At 37.2% G+C, this 26,520-nt stretch overlaps 1 protein-coding gene across 11 annotated transcripts in view; it reads left to right on the top strand.

Moving 5' to 3' along the window:
• The window catches only part of SLC4A10 (solute carrier family 4 member 10), a 154,143-nt gene that overhangs the window by 92,193 nt on the left and 35,430 nt on the right, over positions 1–26,520 (top strand). For 9 of the 11 annotated variants that reach the window (XR_004241149.1, XR_004241147.1, XR_004241148.1 and 6 more), the window contains exons 6-13: positions 5,432–5,620; positions 15,928–16,019; positions 20,442–20,599; positions 22,408–22,495; positions 23,007–23,153; positions 23,744–23,844; positions 25,223–25,397; positions 25,584–25,717. Coding sequence is in view for 8 of the 11 variants with exons in the window: in XM_032114046.1 (XP_031969937.1) it covers positions 5,432–5,620; positions 15,928–16,019; positions 20,442–20,599; positions 22,408–22,495; positions 23,007–23,153; positions 23,744–23,844; positions 25,223–25,397; positions 25,584–25,717 (1,084 nt within the window). In the remaining 3 variants the exon portion in view is untranslated. The remainder of the gene's footprint in view (positions 1–5,431; positions 5,621–15,927; positions 16,020–20,441; positions 20,600–22,407; positions 22,496–23,006; positions 23,154–23,743; positions 23,845–25,222; positions 25,398–25,583; positions 25,718–26,520) is intronic. The other 2 variants (XM_032114045.1, XM_032114051.1) reach the window with 1 other exon arrangement.

Below are 26,520 nucleotides of genomic sequence, written 5' to 3'. Positions count from 1 at the left end.
AGCACTGGAATGCTCTGTTCTCTTGGATGAGTGGCTAAATCTGCTGGCTTAGATAGCTTATTTATAATCACCATTGTAAATGATGTAAATGGGCCTTGCTCATAAGTGCAGCTCAAGAATCCTAATTGTTGGGTTTGTATTATTCCTCCTGCCTGAGTCACTAGGGAAGGATATATTCGGGTTCCTCTTTAGAGATGTGTTTAGACAAAGGACAGTGTTTCAATTGATTGTCTTCCATAAAGCAATGCATTTAGGGTTGCTTGGGGTTTTTTTCCTTGTCTTTAAGGGCAAGGTCCACAAGCCAGAAAACCTTGGCTTTTAAATTAGGTTTTGTAGTCAGCTATCACTGCCATCGTGGTGCACACAAAAGCCTGTATGTTTTATATTTTGTCATTAATCTCTCATTTTGTCCTGCAATTGTACAGTTATAAAATTTTGAAGCGTGAATACTGGCACCCTTGCTGGTATATGCTGAATTCAGTTTCTGCTGTAAAGTGTCAGTGCCAACCTACATCAGGAGAATACGAGCCCAGCAATTTCTTTTTGGACTTCACAGGTATTTTGGTACACATACAGTATGTTTTCTATAAATTTATTCTATGTTTCACCTGAACATTCTGTGTAGTATTGCACGTGAGGTGATGAGCACACGGTGAACCCAGTGCAGTGGGGAACAAGCTGTGGCCACCCTTGAGGGCCTCCTTGTTGTCTATTTGCCTGGAACTCTGGGCGCTCCACGTGGGTCTGGCCACGTGTCTCTGTACAAAGCTGCAGTGTGTAACAGACACCTCCAGAGTGAGTGGAAGCATCCAGCCTGCTTTTGCATCCTTGCTGACTCTAGAGGTGGGACAGATGGAATTTTCTTTGCTGGGCCACACGCGAGCCACACTGCATTTGAACTGATATAAATTGTCTGCACCCCAGTGCTGTAATTCACAGCCTGGGTAAATTGTTCTCAGGTGGTGATGAGTTATAGTTGAGTTACTGTAATAGCTTGTTAAAGTACTCACTATGCTCACATTTACTCACAAAATTAATTTTATATAGATGATGTATTGTAACTGAGTCTGAATGGAGAAAACATTCTTGAAATTATATGAAACCCCAAGTTTCTTAGAATTCTTTTAAGTGACCAGGTCAAGGAGAATATCTGTCTTTAACAGCTTGAAAAAATTATTTCATGGTTCCAGTATCAACCAAGATTCCTTACTGAAGAAACATCCTACTTTGGTGTACTTGATGTCAGCAGAGATGTTGTGGTGTGAACATTTAATAGAATGGATAACACTGTGCTGGTGGATATTCCATGTTACATTCTTCTGAAAGCTTCATATGGCAGTGAAGTGTCTTTGAAAAATGGAATGGTAAGCTGTGTCTCTGGCTAAAAGGGGGCAGTGCAGAATTTAAAAGGGCGTTCAAGAGGAAAAATCTTTAAAACAAAGATTCTTTGTGTCTTTTTGTCGTATGGAGTGCAAAGAAATCGCCGCCTGTTCTAGGTACAAAAGTGAAGACCAGGGCTTTGAAAATATGTCCAGCTTCAACTGATGTGAGCATGTAGGGTCTTCTACTCACAGGGTTAAGGAATTGCAGTCTATTTTGAAAACTAGATGTTTAAGATGCTCCTTTTGGCCATTTACCCTTGGACTTTATCCATGATGCTCTTGTTTTCAAGACTACCTTTGCAATCAAGGATGTTACTGATATTGCAGGGATTTGGGTGTTTAAAAAATATTTTGAGAAGCTTGGGAAGAAACTGAAAAGGAAGCCCGTAATGATAGGGGTGGATGGACACAGTCTCTCTCCTGTTCAGATCTGTGCAGGGCTTGAAAAAAGGGTCAAAATACAGCAGTCTGTCAGAAATTTGACTGTATTTAAGCTCCGGCAGCTACTACTGAAACTGGGTCTATGTTGAAGGAATGACAACTGCAAGGAAATATCACAGCAAGAAAGCACATCTTCACTCTTTCCAAAATGGAATGCATCTTCCTTTTTTACATGTGGTAGCAATGCTACAATAAAAGGGAAGTTGTAAAACCACAAAAAACTCAAGGTAAGCCACTTTCTTCTTTCTGGCAGGAAATAAAAATTGTTAGTCACCACACTGGCACCAACGGTGTGGCTTCTATGGCTGTTAACAAGTCTAGCAGAACATCTAGGGAAAGGAGGAGGATAGGGATTTGATTTTCTTTTTCCTGTAGTTTTCTCTCCTCAAATGGAGAATCTTAAATATTGACATCATCCTCAGCAGCTAATACATTTTTATATTTAATTGTGGAAAATACTGTTATTCCAGGAATGACACCATACAAGTGGAGTTCCACTGATCTGTAAGCAAGGGGATGACCACTGCCCTAAATTGACCTGTTATAGAGGAATCCTTTTTTTTTTTAGCTCTTCCTTTTTATTTCTGTCTTAGACCAACTCAAAGGAGTTAATATTTGGTTTTGTACCTTCTACAGTTTGTATTTTGTTCAGCAGGAGTTAAAAAGAAAAGAAGAGGATAATTTGAGTTGAGCTTTATCACAGATGCCCTGGTTTATAAATTTATTATTTATTATTTATTTTTTTCTTTTGAAGATCTCCTGTCATGTTACATAAAGTACTGGCCTGTTTAGGGAATTGTAACACGCAAATTCATGTATTAAGGGTGTCTAAGGGGAAGATAGTCATCTCCTTAGGGCAGAGGTGTGTCTCAATAGGCAATAGAGTAGAAGAGGAAAATAAATATTTTTCTTGCAACTGGAGACTGCTTTCCATTTTTCATGTGTTGTAAATTCTTGTCTCCTTAAAATATTCTGCTGAAGATTTTCTTCAAACTTGTGTTACCCTCTCCTTTGCCTTTCTGTCATTTGTCTTCCTGCTATGCCTCTGTCTCTCTCCTTCATTAGGGTCTAGAGTGATAAAAAACCCTCTGTCTAGACTGGGAGTGCAAAGCTAACTGACCTGATTGTGTTTGAGTTAACCCTGGAGATAAGAGTACCCTTCAGGCTCAGGTGAAGCACCCTGAAGCCAGAGTTTATTAGTTTGGACACAATATGGGGCAACATTACTCCTTGGTATGAGCTGTTTGGCCAACCCCATTGTTGATACTGCACAGGCTGTAGTTGCTGGAGAGAACCCAGTACAGCATTGAAAACCTCTGCATGATTCTTCATTGCAAAGCTCTGGATACACTGCTCATAGTCACATCTGCAGTTGGCAGCTGCATTTACCTGGACCCCATCCTGGTCTTTCTGTGTGCATGTCACTGTAGAGATGTAGGTTTGTTGGTAGCCTCTTCATCGCAAGTGAAACATGCAGGTTTTTTCTTGTTCAGCTCTCAAGCAGGTGTGTGAGGCATTGGCTTGTTATGTGGATATTGAGAACTTCAGAAAAACTTGTGTATTTTAAGTGTATACACAGTGCATAGGTGACTGTTAGCAATTAAACTCTGCTTTTAACTACCATAGTTATTTAATGCCTTTTATTATCTCTCTTCTATTGCTCTTGGCTGTTATCAAAGACATGACAAATTATGTCTCTACTGATAATGCATCTGCTTTTTATTTTTCCTGCTCTGCTTGCTTTTCCACTGAGTTTACTGGCAGATATGAATCTGACTACAGCACAGAATCATGAGCTGTCTGGATTTTCGGTACAAGGAATTTTGGACTCCTCTTATTATATCACTATTTTTGTGCAGTACAGTTTCTTCCAATTGATATACAAGGGAGCTGTGTACTTAAATGCTGTTACATTTGATTTGATACACAATTTTTTTCCCCTTTATTTTTCTGTTAAGCATCATTACTGTGGGTAGCAGTATTTCCCCAAATAATAATTTAAAAAAAAATCCCACAAAATTCTCAGCAGTTCTTTCCCATTTGAAACACATAATGTCATAGAATCATGGAATCATAGAGTGGTGTGGGTTGGAAGGGGGCCTTAAAGATCATCTAGTTCCAACCCCCCTTTTGTAGGCAGGGACACCTTTAAGTAGACCAGGTTGCTCAGAGCCCCATCCAACCTGGTCTGGAACACCTCCAGGGATGTGGCATCCACAGTTTCCCTGGGCAATCTGTTCCAGTGCCTCACCACCCTCAGAGTAAAGATTTTTTTCATAATAATCTAGAACTGCTCTTAATTTAAATCCATTACCCTTTGTCCTGTCACTACGTGCCCTTGTAAATAGTCTTGCCCCATCTTTCCTCTAAGTTCCCTTTAGGTACTGGAAGGCTGCAATTAGGTCACCCCAAAGCCTTCTCTTTTCCAGGCTTAACAATCCGAGTTCTCTCAGCGTGGAGCTTGCGTGCGTGATGCATCCTGTAGCTGGAGTAGGATGGCTTCATCCACAAGCTCCCCTGGATTGGCTGACCTGTAGTGTAGACCACAACTATGAAGTTCCCTTTGTTGCCTCTGTCTCTGATTTTTACCCACAGGCTTTCTACCTGCTCTTGGCTGTTCTTCAGAGACAGCTCCTCATGCTTAATCCTTGTCTGGATATCAAGAGCAACCCCTCGGCCTCTCCTTCCTTTCCTGTCTCTTATGAACAGCCTGTAGCCATCGATAGCCACACTCCAATCATGGAATTCACCCCACGAAATGTCAGTAATGGCAACTCTACTTTCCAGCAGCATGGTGGCTTCCAGCTCCTCCTGTTTTTTGCCCATTCCGTGTGCTTTGGTGTAAAAGCACCACACTGGGCTGTGCCACCTTCTAGAGGAGTGCCTGTGTATACAAGTAGTGTTGAATATGAGTACATAAGACCATTTTCTGCTAGTCGACTGCAAAGAAGATTGTAATTTCTTAGCAGGGGGATCAATTTCACTCACGCCTCCTTGAAATTATCCTCTTCTTGGAACAGTACATCTGGCAGTAGAAATAGATTGTATTAGGCATCGACAAATAATGCAGCAAATTTTTCTGTGTTGTCTTACCTGAGCTTTCCCTGTATTGCACCGAAAGTATTGTAATTATAATTACAAGAAAGAAAGAAAGGGTTAGACTGTGATTTCCTGTGGTAAGTACAAAGGAAATAAAAGAGTTGTTTCCTCACAGCATGCCATTTCCTTTGTAGGAAATAGAATAAGGGCTATTTGGAAAAAAAAGACGTCTTATACACCCTGGATTTAAATATGTTATGTATGGGAGTGCTTAAGGACTGACTTCAAAGTCGTTGGTGACCTTAATTTTTGAACTGCATAATTTTAAAAGGATTTTTTTATATTAATAGCATCCTTTTCTCCCTGTTCCCTCCCCCCTACCCCCCCAGTCTTGCTCCCCCCGAGAGTGAAACACTTCTAGATAAAACTTCCCATTTAGTTCTGTTTTATTAATGGACTGATGCTTTTAATTTGTAATCCTGTAGGGTGCTAATAATTTTTACTGCAGTTTAAAAGATAAAATGTTTCCTTTTTCCCATCTTTTATTAAGTTTATGTGTATATTTTCAGATATGATTCTGGACCAGCAAGTGGGTTCTGGGCAGCTCAGTGAGGATGTTCGTCACAGAGTGCATGAGGCATTACTCAAACAGCATCACCATCAGAACCAGAAGAAGCTGAGCAACAGGATCCCAATTGTAAGATCCTTTGCTGATATTGGAAAGAAGCAGTCTGAGCCCCATTCCATGGATAAAAATGGTAATGCTTTATTTTGCATTTTGAGCCTTCAATAACATCTGCCTGTTCGGTATTGCAAGTGCTTTGTACCCACAGCTTAACAGCGTGATTCTGCTCTGAAAAGATACCCTGTACCTTTTTGCATGAGCGTGGCTCATCTTATGCATTCAGAAATATACTTGCTTAAATTTGAAATTAGAGTATCTTGCACAATTCAGGGCTGGGCAGAGCGATTCAAGGGAGCTCGCTGAGGTATTGGAAGCTGTGCTAGTGTGCCATGCCATCCTGGGTAACTGGCATGGCATGTTATTTCCAGTGCAGCTCAGCTTGGGAGCACTTCAGGTGCTCTGTGTAATCCCTCAGACTGAGCTTGAGCATGTTTGCACAGGATTGCTCTGAACTGTGGACAGGCTCCATCAGTGCCAGGAGTGCAAGAGGAAGGACTATTTTTGACTTCTGTTGTCTATCCAGGACCTATTTGTTTAAAATGTAGTGGTTTGTTGAAATAGTTTCTAAGTCTACAACACTGTATGCATTAGCTAGAGTTCAACTGCTGCTTCAGATTTTATAGGTGAGTTTGAGGGGTGGAAAAATGAGGCAAACGCTGTTGGAAAGATGTCACAAGAGCTGTACCTTGTTCTTTCAGAAAATCCCTTTTGGGAAAATCAGGGTAATGCAAATGAGAAATGTTTGCAGAATAGTTCTAGAGTAAAATATTAGCATAATTTTTTTTCCTTTCCTTGCTTTTACAGAAGACTTTACAAGCTGTATTATTGTTTCAAGTCATCATAATGAAAGATCATTTCTTACTGCCCCTTCCTTATTTGCATAAACAAAGGTCTGTGTTATGAAATTTGCAGCCAAATTTTGCAAATATTTTTCACTTAACTCTTATTCCAGAAATCACCTTAACTGTACTGAAATCTCAGTCCCTCCTGCTGTTACTCTGTTTCAGAGCCCTACTGAGCTCCCCTATCACCTTGGGAAGTGGGGAATGAGGAAACAGCCATAGCACAGGGAAGGTCAGGATTGCAAGAGGAATCTGTGTGCTCTGAGGCATAGGACAGAAGGGCAAAGAGTATTCATGTGGCTGATCTGGAAAGATGGGGTTGTTGATATAAAGGTTAACTTGATTGCAAGGAAGAAGCTTTTGTTTCAATCATTGCCGTATGTAGTTTTAAGAGATCTAAATCTAGTTGCTTCCCTGGAGAAGATTCTCAGACCTAAAAGGCAACATATAATTTCATCTGATGAGGATATTAAATAGAAACATTAATTATGTCAAAATATCATTTTGAGAGTAAGGAAAAAATAGCATTTACTAAGATGTGTGTGATTATGCATATGGATGCACAAGAGTAAAAGTAAGTAGGATGATTGTCCATCCTTTTTAAGGCAACTTTCTTGTTGATTTATACAGCTCTTGCTGATGACTTTAAACAAATATTCAGGAGAAACTGAAGAAAGTTAATGATATAATGATCCTGTTCCTCAATTTCCACGGGATGTAAGATGGCAGCTTGCATTCCATTAAGTTTTTGCACTAGATCTTATATTACAAATAGGCAGTAGTTGTCTTAAAAAAAACCCTCGGGGCAAGCTGTGACATTATCATGAGCTCAATTTTGGTAACTTTCTGTGTCGGTTAGTGGAACTGATGCAGTAATTCACTCCAGAAACATCTTGCTTTTGCCCAAGTTTATTCTGGCAAACTTCCCAGCTCTTCCTAAATTCCACTGCTCCCCCTAGCGCCCCCCCCAAATAAATTCTCATCAGGACAGCATCTAAGTCCACATTAAACACACTAATTTTATATACTCAGTGGTTAAGTGGTTCTCTAAGTCAGGAGACATATTCTTACAGTTTTTCATTTGTCTCTCTCTATTTTTCAAGATGAAAAAATGCTGAATGCACAGTTTATGTGCTTGTGTAGAAATGTCTGAGAGTACTCTGACATCTGTTAAAAAAAACTCTTAGTCTCTTTTACTGTGTTAATTTAAATGCACCAATAGACATAATAGAAATTATATATGTATATAGAAAAATAGAATAACCTCTAGTGAGTCAATAATTCTAGGGATGCTTATGTGAAAGTATATCAGATTTTTGTCTAAATTACAGTGAAAAGTTCCAAGCATGAACCTTTTGGACAGAGAGGTTTTTTAATCAATTTGAAGCATTGCTGTTCCACTTGCGTCCTTTAAGTGCTAATTCACGTTTGGCAGTGTTCTGCATTGACCTCCTCAAAATCGATGATGGCCCTGTGATAAAACAAGGAGGATTTGTTTATTATAAGTTTCTCTCTTACCATCCTTTGCCCTGGTACGTTAAAAAGTCTGAATCTTATTTTATTGCCTGAATTGCATTGAAATTAGTATTAGCTTTAGAAAAGGAAAATCTAGTCTAAGTTTTTTGTTTTGGAAGGAACTAGAATTTTTTCCCTTTTCAAGGTAAGAGCAAATAAGCAGCTCATGGGTCTGAGTGGCAACTATTGCCCGAGTACTCCAGGGTTTAAAAAGTGGGAAAAGAGAATTCTGGAGAGCTGCCTAGTTTCAGGTACACTAACTGTACCTCTTCTGGCATACTCGGAGTTATTTTCTTACCCTGTGTAAGTGCCATAGTACATGGTGTGTAAATTATGCTGGAATCTCCACTGAAATGCTCAGCTTTCAGGAACTATGCTGTTCTTAGAAGCTTGACCAGGGGTAGCAGTGGTCATTTCTGATCATTTTCTCTGCCAGTGCCTCACGACCCAAATGCTGGAGTTCGGCTACAGTGTTACACTCACTCTAGAGCTATGTGTTTCTTTTTAGATTGCTGTGGAGTGTCTGTACAATCTATTTGTAGTAATATAAAAATGAGTTGTTAGAATATAACTTTGAATCATGTAAAAGCAAAAGCTAAATATGTGTAAAAGAAAGAAAAATTAAGGGGTATTGTTGTCCAAGAGTGTTCTGTAAGACACATCTTGTTTCCTGAGAACAAACTGGTAAAATGCATTCAAGGCAGCATTTTAATCTGCTTATTCCCATTTGTCCACAAACATTGTGTAGAATGTATGAAGGTAAAATGTTTCTTATATTGCTCTCAGTATTTTTCTCTCCTTTTAATGAAAAGAAGCAATCAAAATACTGTTGCTTTTACTTTCTGGATGATAAGCTTAATTCCTAGAAGACTGCGGGGAGAGAAACAGATCATCTCAGGTACTACTGATGAACTTACAATCCAGTTCACCCTTATCAGAGACAGGAGTTTTCATAAAGAGCATGTGCCAGGAGCTTTAGAAGGGCTGCTTGTTTGTTCCTGCTGAAATGAGACGGGGGAACTTGGACGCTTTCTGCACAAAAGGAAGTTCTCACTTTGGTTAAATTTGGGGTTAGTGTTAGGCAGCTGAACTGAAAACAATCCTTAGCAATCTGTTGATCATAAAATAGGTGGTTCAGAGCCTTAAGTTCCTGATACATGGGTTATGTGGTACAGCTGAGGCTTCAAACCCCCTTCTTTGTCCAAGTTCTTGACAATAGTACCTTATGAGTGTGTCAATTTTCAGGTGTTCAGGAGCAAAGTCTGAAAATGAATACATAAATTAATTCAATATATGGCAGCACCATTGACAGGCCATTGTGATATCTTTGCTGGAAGATAGTTGTACATATGTTCTCCCTCCAGTTTTCTTTGTTTAAGAGTCTGTCAGACCATCTAATTGATTTGCTTTGTATTTAGTAGTATTATCTTTTGTTTACAATGGCTTTTCTTCACATCCTCTGCAGGGCTAAGATGTCAGGGTGCTATGGGTTTACCGTGCATTTTTAATGCTGCCATGCTGTGTTTAACTTTCACTTTTCATTAGGCATCAAAACTGTGAGAATTAAAAGCCTGCTTTTGATGTTCCAATAAAAAACAACAGTCAAATTTGTCATAAGAGCAGGAAAAATGATTTTTTATGGGCTAATTTGACACCAAATACCCAAAATAGAGGGTGGCAAGTAATTTTAGCATAAATATTGTAAAAGACAGGTAAAAATATGAATATTTTTCATTAGTAAATCATCTTTAAAAAGTTTGTTTTATAAAGCAATTTAACCTATTTTTGTTGATATGAGTAAGTTTGACACTGGTACATCAGACCTGTGTTCGTAAATTCCTATGACATGGTCTAAAAAGCCAAAGACAACTGTAAGTATATGACACCTCTCTATTGTTAGAGGAATGCTAAAATAATTTCATAAACCTCTCCCCTTTTATAAAAAGGATTCTGAAATTCAGAGTTTAAGCATATGTGGCATGAAAAAATAACTGATTCTATGAAAATGCAGTTAGGAAAAGAAGTTTTGACTGTCTATTTCACTTTTAGTCTAGGGGGTGTATATGTTTCTAATATATGTGTGTGTGTGTATAAGATGAAATCTAACAGACACCGTACACTGATTAAAGTCCAAGAGGAAGGAACTTGGTAGAGGAGTATGGCAGGCTAAGTTACTTGTATTTTCATGCACCTTGCTGAAGTGTTATTTACCCACAATTACATGATCTTCTGCCTGATTTCTGTTCATACTTATGCCATTTATAACAGCTTCTTCTCCCTTGACATCAGAGCAGGCACATTATTAGTGTAAAAATTGCATTACACCACACATCATGTCTGATTCTGAGAAATTCTGAAATTCCAAGGAGAGGTTTATTGGTATACTGAAGAGCTTGAAGAAAGCAATGGCATATCCAATTTGGGATCTTTGGAGTTAACAGCATGAGCTGCTGCTGAAACTGTTCATTTTGACATGTTCTTTTTTAAGCCTTTTTCCAGTTATTTTGATTAGTGTGATGGGCTGGTTTGGACTTCATCATTTTGTGGCACTATGAGCACAAGCAGAGGTATTAGACAATGCTTGTCCTATTTTAGGATAGCATCCTTTAATATCCTGGAAAGTCAAAATTCCCAGTTACGTGCTGGTGTTAGTTACCTTCTTCAGTTTCGCTATCTCTCCTAAAGATCAGTTCAAGGATTTATGCCATAACTCAGAGCAAGTTTACAGCATGTGAAACTCCCATGTCAATACTATCACCTGGAGAAAGGTGGGCATTGCCTGGAGCCACATGAAAAGGGTAGGGAGGCACTCCTAAGTACATGCCCATGTATTTCCATTTTTGGAGTAAGTTGCAAACAATGCCAGTGATATACACACAAGTTTTCTGAAGCGTTGGATCTGGATCAGGTGAATTGCTTCAGCTTTTCTTGAAGAGAAGGCAAACTCAAAGACGGTTAATTCTAGCTTAAATTAGCTAATGCTCTATTTCTTGTTTTAGAGTCTTCTCAGATGTATGAATTTTAATCAGGTTGTATTTTCCACAGGTTTTTACGTGACTAAAATATAACTTGTATTTATGAACATTTTCATCTGATATTTATTCTTTCTTTCTCCACATTTCCTTGTACCCGTGATAAAATGTGTAATCTGTATGTATAAAGCTGTATCATTCATCTTTGTATTTCTTTATTTTACTTTCTTTGTTGTGTCTAACAGGCTCATCTCATCTCTGTATCTTCTCATCTCCTATCCTTTGGGTTCTGTAAACTCCCTGAAGGTTCAGAGGTAGTATAAATACCTATTCGTGCTTGGGCTTCAGATCATTTCAAATGTACACCCATGTCTTCATCTCTATTTCTTGTCAGCATGCAACTCCTTGCTATAGTGATTTAAAAAAAATACCTTAGGCCTTTGTCTGCAGCTGTGGCACACTTAAGAGAAGTTTGTGTGGAATTTGTTTTTTTGGTGGGGGGACAGTGCCATTTATTTGTAAGTTCATTTTCTTACATCAATTTATAAAACTGCAAATCACAGCATTTTAGTTTATATGCATGACTTCATGTGAATTATGCTTGAGATATTCAGGCCTAACGTTAGAAAAACAGCTAAAGTGACTTCTTCCTCATCCTCTTAAATTGCCTATCATTAGTGAACACCAAATCTCCTTCTAGTTATGGGGGTACAATGGGGGTGACATGGTTCCCCACTGATTAAAAATGTTGTTCATCAAGAAGCCTAAAGGCACACACACAGTTCAGCCTGCAGAGATGCTGTCACTGCTCTGTTGTATTAGAATTTTATAATATACTTAAGAAAACTTACTGTTTTTCAATATTTGAGATTTGTTCTGGACAATGTTGTCCATTTAGATTTGGAAAATTGGTGACTAGTTGCAGTGAAAAGTCTGAGATTGAAGACGTTTGAAAATCAGGATTTTTTTTTTTTTCTGAACAGGAAGAAATACATGTCATTTAGAAAAATAAGCAATTTCTTTTCTGGTTTAGTTTCCTTTGATGTGTTGGTTGCATCCAGTTTGTTTCCATCAACTGTGATTTGTATCTGCCTACAATGTTCTGCGTTTTTGTCATCGATGTTCTAGAGACATCTTGGATTTTGATTAATAACCACAATGCACATAGTTAAATGTCTTGAGTTCTACATTTCAGGAACGAAGAATATGTTACATGTGACATTAATTTACTGAGATTAATTTTTTTTTAAATTTGTCAGGACTAACTGTCTCAAAAATGCCAAACTGTATCTGCAAATGCAAACTTCTATTACTGTAACACTTGTGGACCTTATTTTGATTGATAAATGGCTTGACTTCGCATGAAAGAGTGTTTTTTGTGTGAATTCTTGCTCTATTCAAAGCTCTGCCAGTTTCACATTACCTGAAAAAGACACTTTTTTTTTAAATATGCCAATTTTTAAAATATCATTTTTTGAAACTGTGCTGATATTGGCTTTTTATTACATAGAAAAGCTGTTACACCAATTTTAGCATGGTTTTATCTGTTATGTATTAAGTTCCTTTGTATGTACCCTGGATATTTCAATTATACCACATTGTGCCTTGATACTTAAAACTGTCTGAATGGCTCCTGATGAACTCTCAAAGAATGCAGCCCTTCACATGCTTTATGTAGGTGGGCTGCAGGATAAATTGAGACTTCAGCTTTATAATGACTCAAAGTATTTACATTGCACTCTTGAAAAATAAAATTCTGCATTTACCCCATACAATGTGTAAATAACCATTTTGCCTGGAGTGCTGAAATGGAACTGATGAGGAGAGGGTAGGAAATAGTGGAATGGTGAGGCTGTCGCTGCTCTTACTCCCGGTTACAGGGAGTTGATGGTTTATGCCTTCACCATTCTTAGCAGCCCAAACCCCATATTTTCAGCTCAAAGAAAAGAAGTAATAAACCATGAGAAATGTTTAAAATCTGGCCAGAGTTTGGGGTTACTTTGGTGGTTTTTTTGTGAAAGGAGATTACCTGTTGTCTCTACTGTGTATCTTTGATTGTTACTCAATACAGTAAAAAACCCAAACTTGTTGTTCCATGATCCAGAAAGCTGTCTTAAGTTGTAGAGCTATTTAAACATGTCTTTCTGCCTCAAGGTAAAACTTGTGTTCTTTCAGATTACTCCAGCATATGGGTAAATCAAAGTTTGAGGTCTTCTGTTGGCACAGAAAAAGAACATATGCTATTCTTAAAAACTTCACATACTTACTGGTAGTGGCTTTTATTTCCTTATATGTAGATCTTTAGATCTTTTTCTCCTAAGAGAAAAGTGGACACAATGTTTGAAAGTCCTCTGGACTGTTAATGCTAATTGCTTTTGACACCTCCATTATGATATTAAAACTTCAGTGTTTAAACAGGTGGTCCATGCTTTGACTCCTTTGTTGGTCAGTATTTTTTTCTCTGGCAGATAATCTCTGCTCTCATTTTCTTAAATTTTTGGGTCCAGAAAAAAAGTGCAAGTGCCTAATTAGCAACAGAAAGATAATGAACTGCTATTTCTGTTACTTTCCTGTAACATCTTTATAATGCAATATATTAGTATGAGTAATTATTACAACTATTTCCCTTTTCATAGATCCTAGGATACAGAGGAGTGTGTAAAAGGAAAAAAATTAAGAGTCAGCAGGTTTTATATTACTTAATTTTAAGGTTTTTGGGAGTAAGTTAAGACAGAAACTTTCCCTGAGCACTTTATGCCTTCTCTATTTGAATAAGTGGAAGGGGCTTTTCTTGTTACATTAATAAAATCTCCAAAATAGAACAGAAATAAAATTTATATAATTTTGATATTAATTATTTTTAATAGCTGTAATGGTACAGGATGATTCCTGTAAAAATAATTCAAGGACTGCTAAATAAACAATACAGAAAAAGAATATATTGGAATACATAGTGTAAAGATGATGGTGTAACAATGATGGAACTCTGTTTTCCTTTCAATTCTAATTAAAACAGACAAATTGAATGACTTTATAAATACCTTGCATATGTAATAATTTCTGGCTTCTGTTTTGCAAAAATTGTCTCCTGTGACATTTAGGAATTAATAGCCTCTTCTTATATGAATTCCTTTAATTTACAATAATATGTGGCTTTCTAAAATCAATCCTTTATTTTTGTCATATGTAAATTCTAATTCTGATTTTAATTTTATTCTACTTGCTTAGATTAACATACTTGACATGTCTGTTTGCCATTCTCTGTTTATTTCACTGTAGAGCTGAACAAAAGCCCTGATTTCTATTCTTATTTTGATCTGTCCTTGTCCTGAATCAGAGAGAAAAATGAAAATACTTGCAGTTTAAAGATAGATACATTTAATAATAATATTTCCAGCAATATATTTTTAAACATTCTGTTACTGTACTACTTAATCAAAGTGCACTATCTCTGTCTATGCTGCCAGGATGCAGTGCAAGAGTCTTAAACCTGTTTTGTGTCATGGAAGATTTGTCCAGTGGGAAATGAGGTGCTGATTTTCATGAAAACCAGTGTTTTCTTTGAGCAAGTGTTTCAACTCGGAATTCATGACCAGACTTAGTCAGGGATCCTGTAGTGCTCAGTTGTGACAGAAACTGGATGCTTCAGCATTTTGGCAGTGGCTGGGGTGCTCTTGCAAGTCTCTGGTCCTGTTCAGGCTGGATCCTACGAAGTGCTCTGTGTCCTGGCTGTGGCTGAGGACACACCTGGGCTGCAGGGGTGAGTCCCAGCGGTGTGAGGGGCCACACTGTGGCTTTTGGAATTGCCCAGACAATGTGCCTTGCTTAGGACTTTCTGACTGTCTTAATCTTCAAATATCATGAACATATGGTCTTTGTTACTGTGCAAGTTTAGGTTGATTTTCACCAGAACCAATGTTTTCACATCATCATTTCTCAGTCATATGAGAGACTTTATTCGCCATGGAAACAAATATATGCTGGGCACGAGATGCTGACTCTGGGCCAGTTGGACTCTGTAGTTATTCCTGGGTATGTGTTAGGGCAGTAAGAGATAGTTGGCTCATATATTTGGTACTTTCTCTTGTACGTTATTGTGGTGTTCAGAGCTGTGTGTGGCTTCTGACATGCCAGAGAGGGAGAAAGAGTGAAGGCAAGCAGGGCATGGCCTGTGCCCCTGTGGGGTTTGTGTGCTGCCCTACTGCCAGCCCCACCACCTTGGTGTGTGCATGGTGGGCTCTGGCCGTGCGCAGGGGCAGTGTTGGCATTAAGTAAAAATATGCTTTATATGACACAGACTTTTTACTTAACTCTGTTTTTCTTTTTGAGCTTTTGTTGGCAAAATTTTGTTGGTCAAAAGAGACTTGCTCTTTGTTTCCACAAGACTGGGGTGTGTTTAAACACTTCTCACCTTGAGATATTTTTAAAACTTCTTTAAAATACTTTACTAAATTCTCACTGGAATTTTTTGAAAATGTGTTTGCTGAAACATTTGTTTTATGCTTGTCTATAATCACATTTTTCAATACTGAGCTTATAAATCAGTTATTTTCCAATATATTTCTTTTTATACCGGTCCACTTTTATGTTGTTTTTTGTAGTTGCTATAATCAGGACATTCTTATACACGAGTAACTTTGTAAAAATTAGTAATCCTATTTAAGTCAATGAGGATTACTTTTGTAGACAGATATTGCCCAAAATTGGCAGCTCCTCAAATTATTTACAAAAGCTATGTGAAGGTGGGACTTTCCTCAAATGTAATATCTTAAGAATCGTATGCTTTAATTGGTACAGAAAGTTTGTCTTCTAATATCCAGCAGTATCTTTCACATTGTCTAAATAACCTTCTCATGTTCCTAACTGCACACGATGAATGTTCTGTCTTTTGAGAATGTGCTATTCTAAATAATTTTTTAATTAAAATGTCATGTTTAGGTGCATCATATATCTATGATATAAAATGTATGCAGATCTCTAATAATTGTGTTGTTAGATGTTGCTTTATTTATAGAACTCTTAGTATTCTGTAATAATGATACTTTTTTTAGCAGGTCAGATTGTTTCCCCACAGGCTACTCCAGCCTGTATTGAAAACAAAAATGATGTGAGCAGAGAAAACAGCACTGTTGACTTTAGCAAGGTAAGTGTTCACTGATGGTGAAGAGAGCTTCCTGACTACCAAACAGATATATAAAATTAAATAAAATGAATCCATACGAGTCAGGAAAAGCTGTAAAGTGTAGATTTTACTTCAGCATTGAAGTTTTGTGTGCACTGGAGCACAGTTTGTGTATGACGAAATAGAATCTTGCATTTTCTCGCTAAATTATATGTAACAGGAAATCACAGTTTAGGAACACAGATAAATTTAATGTCATAGGTATATATTTGCAGGGGAAATTTTACAAATTAACAGAAAATTATCTAAGTATGAAAGTAATTCAGAATTCCTATAATTCACATGTACCTCAGATTTTTACTTTTTGTAGAAGTGATGCGTGAATGCAAACTATGCTTTTTATAACCTGAACTCGTGGATTCCAGATGTCTCAAACAGAATGTGTTTCTGTAAACCTGTAACTTAATTCTTCTGGCAAGCCAAGATATTTCAGTACACTTTACAAAAGATGTTAACTGTTCAGTAGTGGAGATTGCAATGACAGTTCAATGTTAGATAGCAAAGGAAAGCAAACAGCTTCTCAGGTTTAATGTGAAGGAGAATCCTAATTTGTTTAAGAAGTCTGTATGTAGCTAAGACAGTCACAATGGATACAGGTGACAGGCCTGACAGGGATAGATGACTTCAGCTGACACATTATTGCAACAAAGGTTGAGTAAGTGAAGAAAGGTGATTTAAACCAAAATTCTGAAGAACAGCACTTTGAGTCTGTTGAATTTTAATGTTAGTGCAGCTGAGCTAAAAGTAGAGTTATGTGATTGCTCCATCTGGTGCCAGACTTATTTCCTAGCAGCAGTAGCTATTTGCATAATTTGAATTTTTGACTGAACATTCCAGACTATGAATCGTATATGGCCGAAATAAGAGGGGAAACAGATCTTTCTGTCAATGACAATGAGAAAAAAGGAGGATGGCTGGGAATTATTATGAACCACATTTCTATAGAGGCTGCAAAAACATCTATAAACAGTGGCAGGTTGTTAAAAATTGAATGTTAATCCTTTAAATGTATTTCGAACTAAAATTACAATGCTTTAAAGAGTCAAGTATAATATTTGTTTAATGATATTTATATTAAAGTGTTAAGTAAAAGTAATTGTTTTGGTAAGTGTCCTAATATCAAGATGTAAAATTTGTAAAGGATATAAAATATAAATAAAGTTGTCTATTCAAAATTAGGCTACGCAGACGTGAAGGGAATGACAAGTTTCAGTAGTACTTTTCTTTAACATTTCTCCAGTTGCTTTGAGTGTTGTAGGATCCAAATCCCAGTCAGTTGTCCAACTGCAATTCTGTTTGTATTAAACAAGAATGGGAGCTGTATCATTTGATCGTTCACTCATTATTTTTGTAGTGCTGCAGCTTTGCTGATCAAAAGAGCTCCTCCCATTTTAACTAGCTGGAAGAAATCAACATTTCATCTTTTGCTAACCTCAACAGTGATGGATACCAACAGGGATGTCAGGAATACAAAAGGAGTAACTTTTGTTAGGAGGAATGAAATAACAGTAAAGGGTTGTAATCTAATACCTTTCTTTTTGACTGACTTAAAATAGATCCATTTATCCTTTTGAAGATGTGTAAGTGCAGTTTCCCCTTGAAATGTGCTATTGCAATAACTCCCAATGGTTATAATTGGAATTATATGCGGATTGAGAGGAAACTAGAGCAGTACACTAATTTTCTCTTGAGTATTGTGATTTCTTGCTCTAATTTTGTTCCAGATATTAATTTCATTTATCTTCTACAAAAAAAGCACCTTTGACTACCTCACATATACTCTCCTTGCTAATCTGTCTCCCTTGGGCTACTTCTAATATTCCAAATTTGGAGTTGATTCAAAAAGCTGACTTAATCTGGATACAGTTTTGAGACTGTGTTGATTGTATTGGTATCTATCTATGAAAAATGTGAGAAAGGCACTGAAAGCTGTTTTGAGTGTTTCTTCAGTGGCATGGAGAGAGAGATGGTTTGCGCTGTTTGTAAATGTGTCACTCCTCTTCCTCTGCTGCCACCACCAGGACTTTGTGCTCTCAGGGTGACATGGAGGTGATCTGTCACAGCACCACTTTACTTCTGTCTGAGTAGAGTGGGGTGATGGTTTAAGAACTACATCTGGCTTATTTCTACTTTTTTATGCCAAAAACTGAAAGGAACCTTAATTGTCCTGAAACACAAAATGCATAAAGAGATCCACACTCCTTCTCATGGCAACACTGCTGCGCTCCACATGGACACACTATTTCTGAATCAAACCCCTGTCCCATACTGATGGAGTTTGGTCTTTCAAACACCAGGTGAAGCAACTGTCTTGTTCTGAATGCCGGTTGACCCTGCTTATAAATAGCTTTGATTAATGTGTTTTACTAAGAAGGGATGTTGGGAATTTTGCTTGTCTTCATGTCAGTTTATGTTTGGTTTCAGGGTAGATGTCCACCACTCTTCAGTCCTTGAGTTGCCCTGGAGGGACATGGCCTCTGCATTAGTTTAGTTTTATATTTAGTTGGAGCTTGCCGGGACTGTTTAGTGTCAGGTCATGAATGTGACTCAGGTTAGGGTGCAGATTAAGATGCACATCAGGTCTCTCCAGCTAAAGACCTTCTGGGATAAGAGATGTATCATGGATAGGTTAGATGAAGCGTTCAAAATATGTAGCTTCTGCCACTGCCATAAATTCACTCCAGGACCACCTCCACTCTCATTATGCAATGAAAGCAACACCTGGGGTTTGGGTGTGTTTGCTCAGTTTGCTCCTCTGCCAGCTACTTCGCTTTTAATGGGGCTCTCTTCATTACCTAAACATTATTAGACAATATTAGACTCTCAAGCTGATAAATAGTACAGGAAGTATCTGGAAATACTTTCTGGCAGACAGGAGACAGAATGTTTATTTCAGATTTGAATCTTGTGATCTGTATGTTAGAGGACCTCAATGTCACAACTGTAGCATTTTGTACATGCGAAATTAATTATTAAGTGTTAAATGCATTTAAGTGTTAAATCCATCCATTCACAAGGCAAACTCAGCACAGAATGCACATTTCTACATTCCTGAAAGACTGCTTTCTTCCTCTCAATTACAAATAACCTATGACACCAAAATTACGTGCAGAGTGAACCTTAGTTTCGTATTTAATCCTGAAGAGTTATTTTGTGATTTGAGTGAAGAGCAGAATTTACCTCACTTTTTAAATTTACCTTGAAAAAGTACTTGGTCTCCAACCTTCCAGGTTGATATGGTTCTTGTTTAACTTTGTGAGGTGTTTAGTAATCTTTGTAGCTCAGAGGAGCATTAGATATCTCTTTGTGTTCTCAGCAAACCAAGATTTCATTACACAGGCAACTCTGTTATATCTGAATTCTGATTTAGTGCCAGAGCCATTTGCAAGAAAACAATTTTCTAAATATTACCAAAAACTATGCAAACTAGTACTGACAGATGGCTGTAAGATAGACATTAAAATGGTCCACTTTAACAGTTTATATTGGATGTGGTTGCTGTTGTTGTGTTTAGATTAATAAAAGGAAAGCAAATTACAAAATTCATGCATTTTGAAATGTAGACAATACTGGTGCATAATTAAATCAAACATACATTATATACTTTATTACTCCATGTGAGTCTTTGTTACAGAGTTAAGTCTAGAGTCATACATTCCTACGCAAATACTTATTATAGCTTATTATAGCAATGTCATGATGAAGCTGTATCTCCGTGTTTTTCTATCATCCTGCAAAAGTCGACATTGCTGCCTAAAATTCCAAAGTTTTTTTCTGCTTTGTTCTTTCAGTTTGCTCTTGAGTCAGTCAATGGTCATGATAGCTTATTTTCTATTACTTTAGCAGAGGGGCAACTGTCTTCCATTAAATTTGAAAACAAAAATGCATCTCAGAGTAGAAAAAGGAAAATTGTGTGTACTGGAATCTAGTGTTCTTCTCAGTGAGATAATAACACAACAACTTTGAACTATGAATTAATGATTTCCAGAATTGTTAATTATGGAAAAATAAGATGTCTTAATTTCTTCTGCTGTTAGGATTGTTATCAAGTATTGATGCTCTTATGATTATAGATAAAAAGCATTACTAGGAAATTAATCCGATGTTCTTATCAATATTTTGAATTTTATTTGTTGTCTTTATAAATTAATTCTGCAGTGCTTTGTTTCCAAGAAAAATCAGTTAAATAATTAATGTCCAGTTGTTTGGTTTAGAGAAAAATTTTTATTAAAAAAAAATTATTCAACAGACAAGAGCAGTGGAACTGCATAATTGAAATAGCTAAGGTTATAGTGTAGTGACCAGAAAGTCTCTGTCAACAAATCGGGGAAAAAAAATCCCTGTGAGTAACTTTCAGGTTGTAATTTAATATACTTTTCCCAGGTTGACCTACACTTCATGAAAAAGATACCACCTGGAGCTGAAGCATCAAACATCTTAGTTGGTGAACTTGAGTTCCTGGACCGTGCCGTTGTGGCTTTTGTTAGGCTGTCTCCTGCAGTGCTGCTTACAGGGCTGGCTGAAGTTCCAATTCCAACCAGGTACAGTTGGGTTGATTTTGCTTTTGTTTTCCTGAGTGCCGTGTGGAGACAGGGTGATGTAACCCTCAGCTTTGTAATTTACTGAGTTAGGAATTTGGTTTGCCCTTTGTTGAAGGCATCTCTTAGCTGCAGCCTTCCACTCATCCTGTAATGGTGTGTGGGTATATTCGGACACAGATGCTGGTTTGTGTGTACATCACAATGTAGAAATGTAGGTTGTAACACACAGTTTATCCTATTCAAACTGGTATTACTCCAGATGAAATGCTAAGGTGAAATATTCAGCTTCTTAGAATATTTCATCTGGATTTGAAACTACTTGTGTGATACTACATAATTATGTACAGAACTAAAAAAAATGAAGAAGGAATTGAGAAAAGGCAAAAAGAAAACTATGTAATCTAGTTGACCAGGGATAGTGAGTGAATGGATGGAGTACATGCTGTAAATATGTTCTTCAAAAAGTTTCTACTTCAGAAATTTACTTTGCAAGATGGGGAATATGACTTTTAACAATAAATTTTTATTAGATTAATTTTTTCCAAGTTGAAACCTTTTCTGATGAAGTACTTTGATTCTGAAAACAAATTATGAGGAATTAAAAAAAAAAGTCTAAAATAGACTTTGTATTCAAATAGAAAGCTTTGGGATAGATCTGTGGTTACATTGTGTCCTGCTGAGGTCAATTCAAATCAGAACTCCAAAGTGATTCTCCCTTACCTGAGTTCACTGACTTAACTATTATTGCGCTATCTCTCTTTCTTTTTTCCCTTTAAATTTGTGCATATGTTTGTACACATATTCTGTCTCTCTTTCCCCTTCCCTCTTTTAGTTTCTATAAAAAGTAGAATTCCAGCTGTAGGCTGTGTATTCCAGTTGTTTGTGACGCTCAGGACACTCACATATGACACTCATATTATGGCATGAAATGCAATGCTGAGACTCAGATCCTTGCTTCTAACCAGATAAACAGTAACATATTCTTTGAGTTGTACTTTGTAGTTACTTTGGATAAGACTTTTTGGATGTTTTCTAATTTTTGCATGTGTATAAGGAACACTGAGGGACTGAGCTGGCTTTGGAAAAAGCCTTTCCCTGTAACCTCCCCCAAATTCCCACAAGAAAAAAAAACACCGAAGGGAAAAGAACAGATTTCTTGATTTGTGGTCAAAATAAAAACAAATAGTTACAAATAGGACAATTAATGGTGTCTTCAAGAATGTCTATATAAAAGAAATTGAGTAGTATACGTCAAAATATTGTCTTTTGCATTTTGGCTAAACTGAGAATTTTAGTTATTTCCTTTGAACAAATCCTCTGCCTTTTATAGAACTTTACTTGCCTACAGCCTTGAGTAGAGGCTGTCCAGAGCCTTAATGGTGGTAAAAATGATTTAAAAATTATTTTTATTTGGGTTAATTTAACTTCTCCATTATTGCAATAATTTATGTAACCGTAACCAGTCTGTTGAATTAACAGAATTAAATAAATTAATGTGTTCTGTACATAGATTATAATTGCATACATTTATTACGTAGTTTAAAGTTTGTTATGTAAGGAGGTTTTGGTAGTCTCAATCAAGACTGACTGTTAAGTTTATGATATATTTTTGGAAGCTATTTTCACATTTTTTTCTGAGCAGTGCTTCATGTTTAAATGCATGTGTGAGGATCTTGAAGGAGATTATATATCGTGTTTATCTGAGAGATTCTTCTAGTCCACATTTTAGATAAATATTTCTGTAATATTTATAGTTAATTTCAACTGTCTATCCTTTACAATTTTTTATATTTACCTTTTATTTGCAGATTTTTGTTTATTCTTCTTGGACCACTGGGTAAAGGCCAACAATACCATGAGATTGGAAGATCAATTGCAACACTAATGACAGATGAGGTATTTTTATTCATGGTTTGGTTTTATTCATGGTTCAGTTTTGTACTAACTGAAGAGGTGTAATAGGGAATCTCCAATCCTTCAGATGAAATGTGGCTAATCATTCTGGTGATGACAAAGAGCATTCTAGTTCATTTCATGATCCTGTGACAGCCCATATTATGCTGCTGTAAGGAGATAACAAAATGAGACACAGTATTCACAAGCAAAGATATCTTCACCAATAAGATTCCATTTTACACAGTTGCTTTCCAGTGGATTTGCTTGTGTTTAGGATGTAAAATCTCTAGAATATTTAGCAGCCATAAGGATGTTTTTCTGTAGCAGCTGGAATTTCTATGAGAACTATGTACCAGAAACTATCTTCAGTTGAAGCTGAGATTGTTTCGTCAGTCGGAACTTTACAAAGTGTGTTCTGTTTCAGAGAAGAGGGGCCATTGTGAAAAACTGTCGAGAGAGTTCCTTTTTCCATCTCTTTCTCCTCCCACACATACTTCTCAATTTTTCACAGGTATTCCATGATGTCGCTTACAAAGCAAAAGACCGCAATGACTTGGTGTCTGGAATTGATGAGTTCCTTGATCAGGTTACTGTTCTCCCTCCTGGAGAGTGGGACCCAACAATTCGAATAGAACCACCTAAAAATGTTCCCTCTCAGGTTTGTACAGCGTAAAATTCAGACACTTCTAAAAGTTGTGATGAATTTTTGTTATGTAAAGTCTCCTTAATTTAGCATTTAGCAAGGTCACTATATTTTGCATGCTCTCTTTATTTTAGGTTAATTTTCTTTAAGAGAAACCTTGACTTGCAAGCATACAGTGTAGTGATGACATTTGGTTTAGTTCAATATTAGTTCTCTCCTGAATAAATGCAGGCAGTTGTATCTAAAGATATTAAATTCAGGGATAAGTGGTAATAAGCATCCTTGATTATTTCAAATAGCCATGGTTTGCTTTTGTTCTAAGCTTATTGCAAGAATTGATCAAAGCTTGCTATTCTTTAAAATGTTTTCTGATACAAGATTTTTTGTGATCAGTTCTTTAAATCTCACAGAATCACAATTCTTTTTACTATTAACTGTCTGGTAATAGAACTCCTCTACAGCTTATCAAGAGGTTATGTTGACGAATCTTAAAATAACATTTTTATGTTTAAGCTTTTAACTTTCAGAGCTGTTTTTAATTTTTTTTCTACTAAAATTATGTTTCGGTGCTAAGACCCATGAGAAATGTATTTTCCTTTTGGTAGGAGAAGCGTAAGATCCCAGGAGTGCCAAATGGAACTGCAGCCCATGGGGAAGCAGAACATCCTGGGGGACACTCTGGACCAGAACTGCAACGCACTGGAAAGTTAGTGAAAACATATGAAAAATCTTAAGTGTTCAAAGTGATGTTCCAAAGGAATCACAAGGGTCTAGTTCTCTCTCAGAAGTGTCTTGGCGTGTGATTTCTTTCAGGCATTTGTCCTGATTTGCATGTGCCACATAGCTGAAGAGGACAATACATGCTAGTTTGCAGAGAGCAGGACAGGGCAAGAGGGTTTGAATTTTCGCACTGTATTTATTGCAAGCTCCTTTCTCTAGAATTTACAAAAGCCAGACCGCTCTTAAACTTGATTAATGTTTCTTTGTACAGCATGAGGGAAAATTTGGTATAGTATTGTGCCATGTATTATGAATGCCTACAGCTCTTTTGTAGTTGAAGTTTCTGGGTTGTGCAGCTCTAGCATTTCTTTTTTACCTCAGTAAGCCATGATATGTCCTGGTACATGAGGCTGTGGTTACCCTGGTGGCTGCAATATACATCAGAATGAAGAATTTGCCCCAAGGAATACTTATTTTCTCTCATCTAATATGGTGTGGTGTAAGTGCATCAGCTGTCAGTGGCTGCCTTAGTGCTGTGTAGCTGGGCAATTGATGTTTCTTTTACCTTGCTGCCTCCTGATATTTAAGTATTGTTCCTACCTGCACGAAGCTAAAGATTCAGTTGCAGTGCTGTTGTACGCTGGGGCAGGGGAGATGATGGTCAGTCTGGCTGGAAGCTGTTCTCTCACACTGAACCTGCTAATTGACAGCTTGAAGGATTGTTTTAATATTTAGGAGGTAGTGGCACTGAACCTTCTTTACCTCAGCAGCATCTGATACATCGTGTGCCTGTGAGAAAAAGAGCATTGTGGGGTTATTTACTTCAGCTGTATGGTATCTTGTAAGGGAGCGTCTGTTCCTAAATATTTGATTATACTTGACATAGTGTAAATGACAAAAGATGACAGTTCTTGTCCTTGAAAAACGGTAGTGTATATTCATTTCTATCATCAAGTGTATTTAGGAACAGGTTCTCAAATAAAGAATGTGAAGCTCTATATATAAATGTGTGGGCAAATCACTGTGATAGCTTTCTGATTAAACAAATATACAGAATTATTTCATGTAATAAACAGTTTGGCTTAATACATGGGGGCAAGCAACTGTTCAGAACTTTTGTGTCTGGATGATTAGATGAAGAATTTATAAAAGAGACATGGAAATGAGTTTGTTTTAAAACCACAATAATTTCCTGGTTTAAGTTACAAAGAGGCTTCCTATAAACTTATTTTTCTATGAAGGGTGAAACATAGGAGTATCAAATGATGAACAGTAGCTTCTCTGCAGTGTGGTTGAAACAATACTGTAGAAGAAAGTTTGGTGTGCCACCTTAATTAATTTGAGCTCTTCTATGTTTTCTTTAGATTTTTTGGAGGATTAATTTTAGATATCAAAAGAAAAGCTCCCTTCTTCTGGAGTGACTTCAGGGATGCTCTCAGTCTACAGTGTCTGGCATCATTTTTATTTCTCTACTGTGCTTGCATGTCTCCTGTCATCACGTTTGGTGGTCTGCTGGGAGAAGCAACTGAAGGTCGTATAGTATGTGTTAAACCTGAACTTTTAAAACAAACTTACATTCCTAGTTTTGTGGTTGGTATTTCCTTACTGTTGCATGACTCACCTTTATATATTGGTGTTTCAATGTTTAGAAGGCTACAGACTTAAGACATTGCAAAAAGAACCTGTTTGAAAATTTATGGACACTTCTCTCTGTATCATATTCAGAGTGCAATAGAATCGCTATTTGGAGCATCCATGACTGGAATTGCCTACTCTCTTTTTGGTGGACAGCCTCTCACTATACTTGGCAGCACAGGACCAGTTTTAGTGTTTGAGAAGATCTTATTCAAATTTTGCAAGTAAGTGAAGATCATTACATTCATCTTCCTTCGTTTGTTGTTACGTAAAAACACCGATCCCAAAGTTGGAAGTCCATATGCAGTGCACTACAAGATAAATTGCTGAGTCCAAAAATTATGCAGTGGATTGGTAATGCAGAAATGCTAGTTTTCTTAAATTTTGGGCTTTTGTTTGTTTTAAACTCTCCTTCCTCCATTCCCCCTTCCCTCAGCTGTCTTGAAAGGAATGACAGCTTCAGGATGCTTGGGGAGTGTTTTTTTGTTTGTTTATTGTTTGGTTGGGGTTTTTTTGTTGTTCTTTTTGTTTTAATTTTATCATTCTCTACTCTGAGACAATACATTTAAATCAGTGGTTTATCTTATCCCTATCTTGAAAGGTGTTAACCTTTCACCAAGAGAGTAAGTGCAGTGGAAGTGCTGCCCTCTTTCAGTAGTCACTAATATAGACCATGTCACTCCCTCACGTGGACAGAGAGGGGCTGAAGTGCCGTGCCAGAAGAGCTTGTACTCACATTCAGGCTAATGTGCTGTACTTGATGTATCTCTGCCACAGTGTGGGTAAAAATTGTCTCCGTCTTGGAAGCCATCATGCTTCTCTGCTGTCCTATCTGCTTTTCTGCCTCATTGCTGTGAAGGGGACTTCTGTATCAGGATCTCCTCCTGCACAACACAGAGTAGGAAACCCCGCTTAGCACTCAAATAAATCTTCTAGCACCTTCAGACAGACCTTTCAGGTCACTGTGATAATGTCACCCGGTGTGTTTGGAGGTCTATTATCATATGCAATAACCGTACAGAATTTT

The sequence above is a fragment of the Corvus moneduloides genome, chromosome 7 (assembly GCF_009650955.1).
Source record: "Corvus moneduloides isolate bCorMon1 chromosome 7, bCorMon1.pri, whole genome shotgun sequence".
Taxonomy (NCBI): Eukaryota; Metazoa; Chordata; class Aves; order Passeriformes; family Corvidae; genus Corvus; species Corvus moneduloides.
This window is presented reverse-complemented; position numbering and strand designations above follow the sequence as displayed.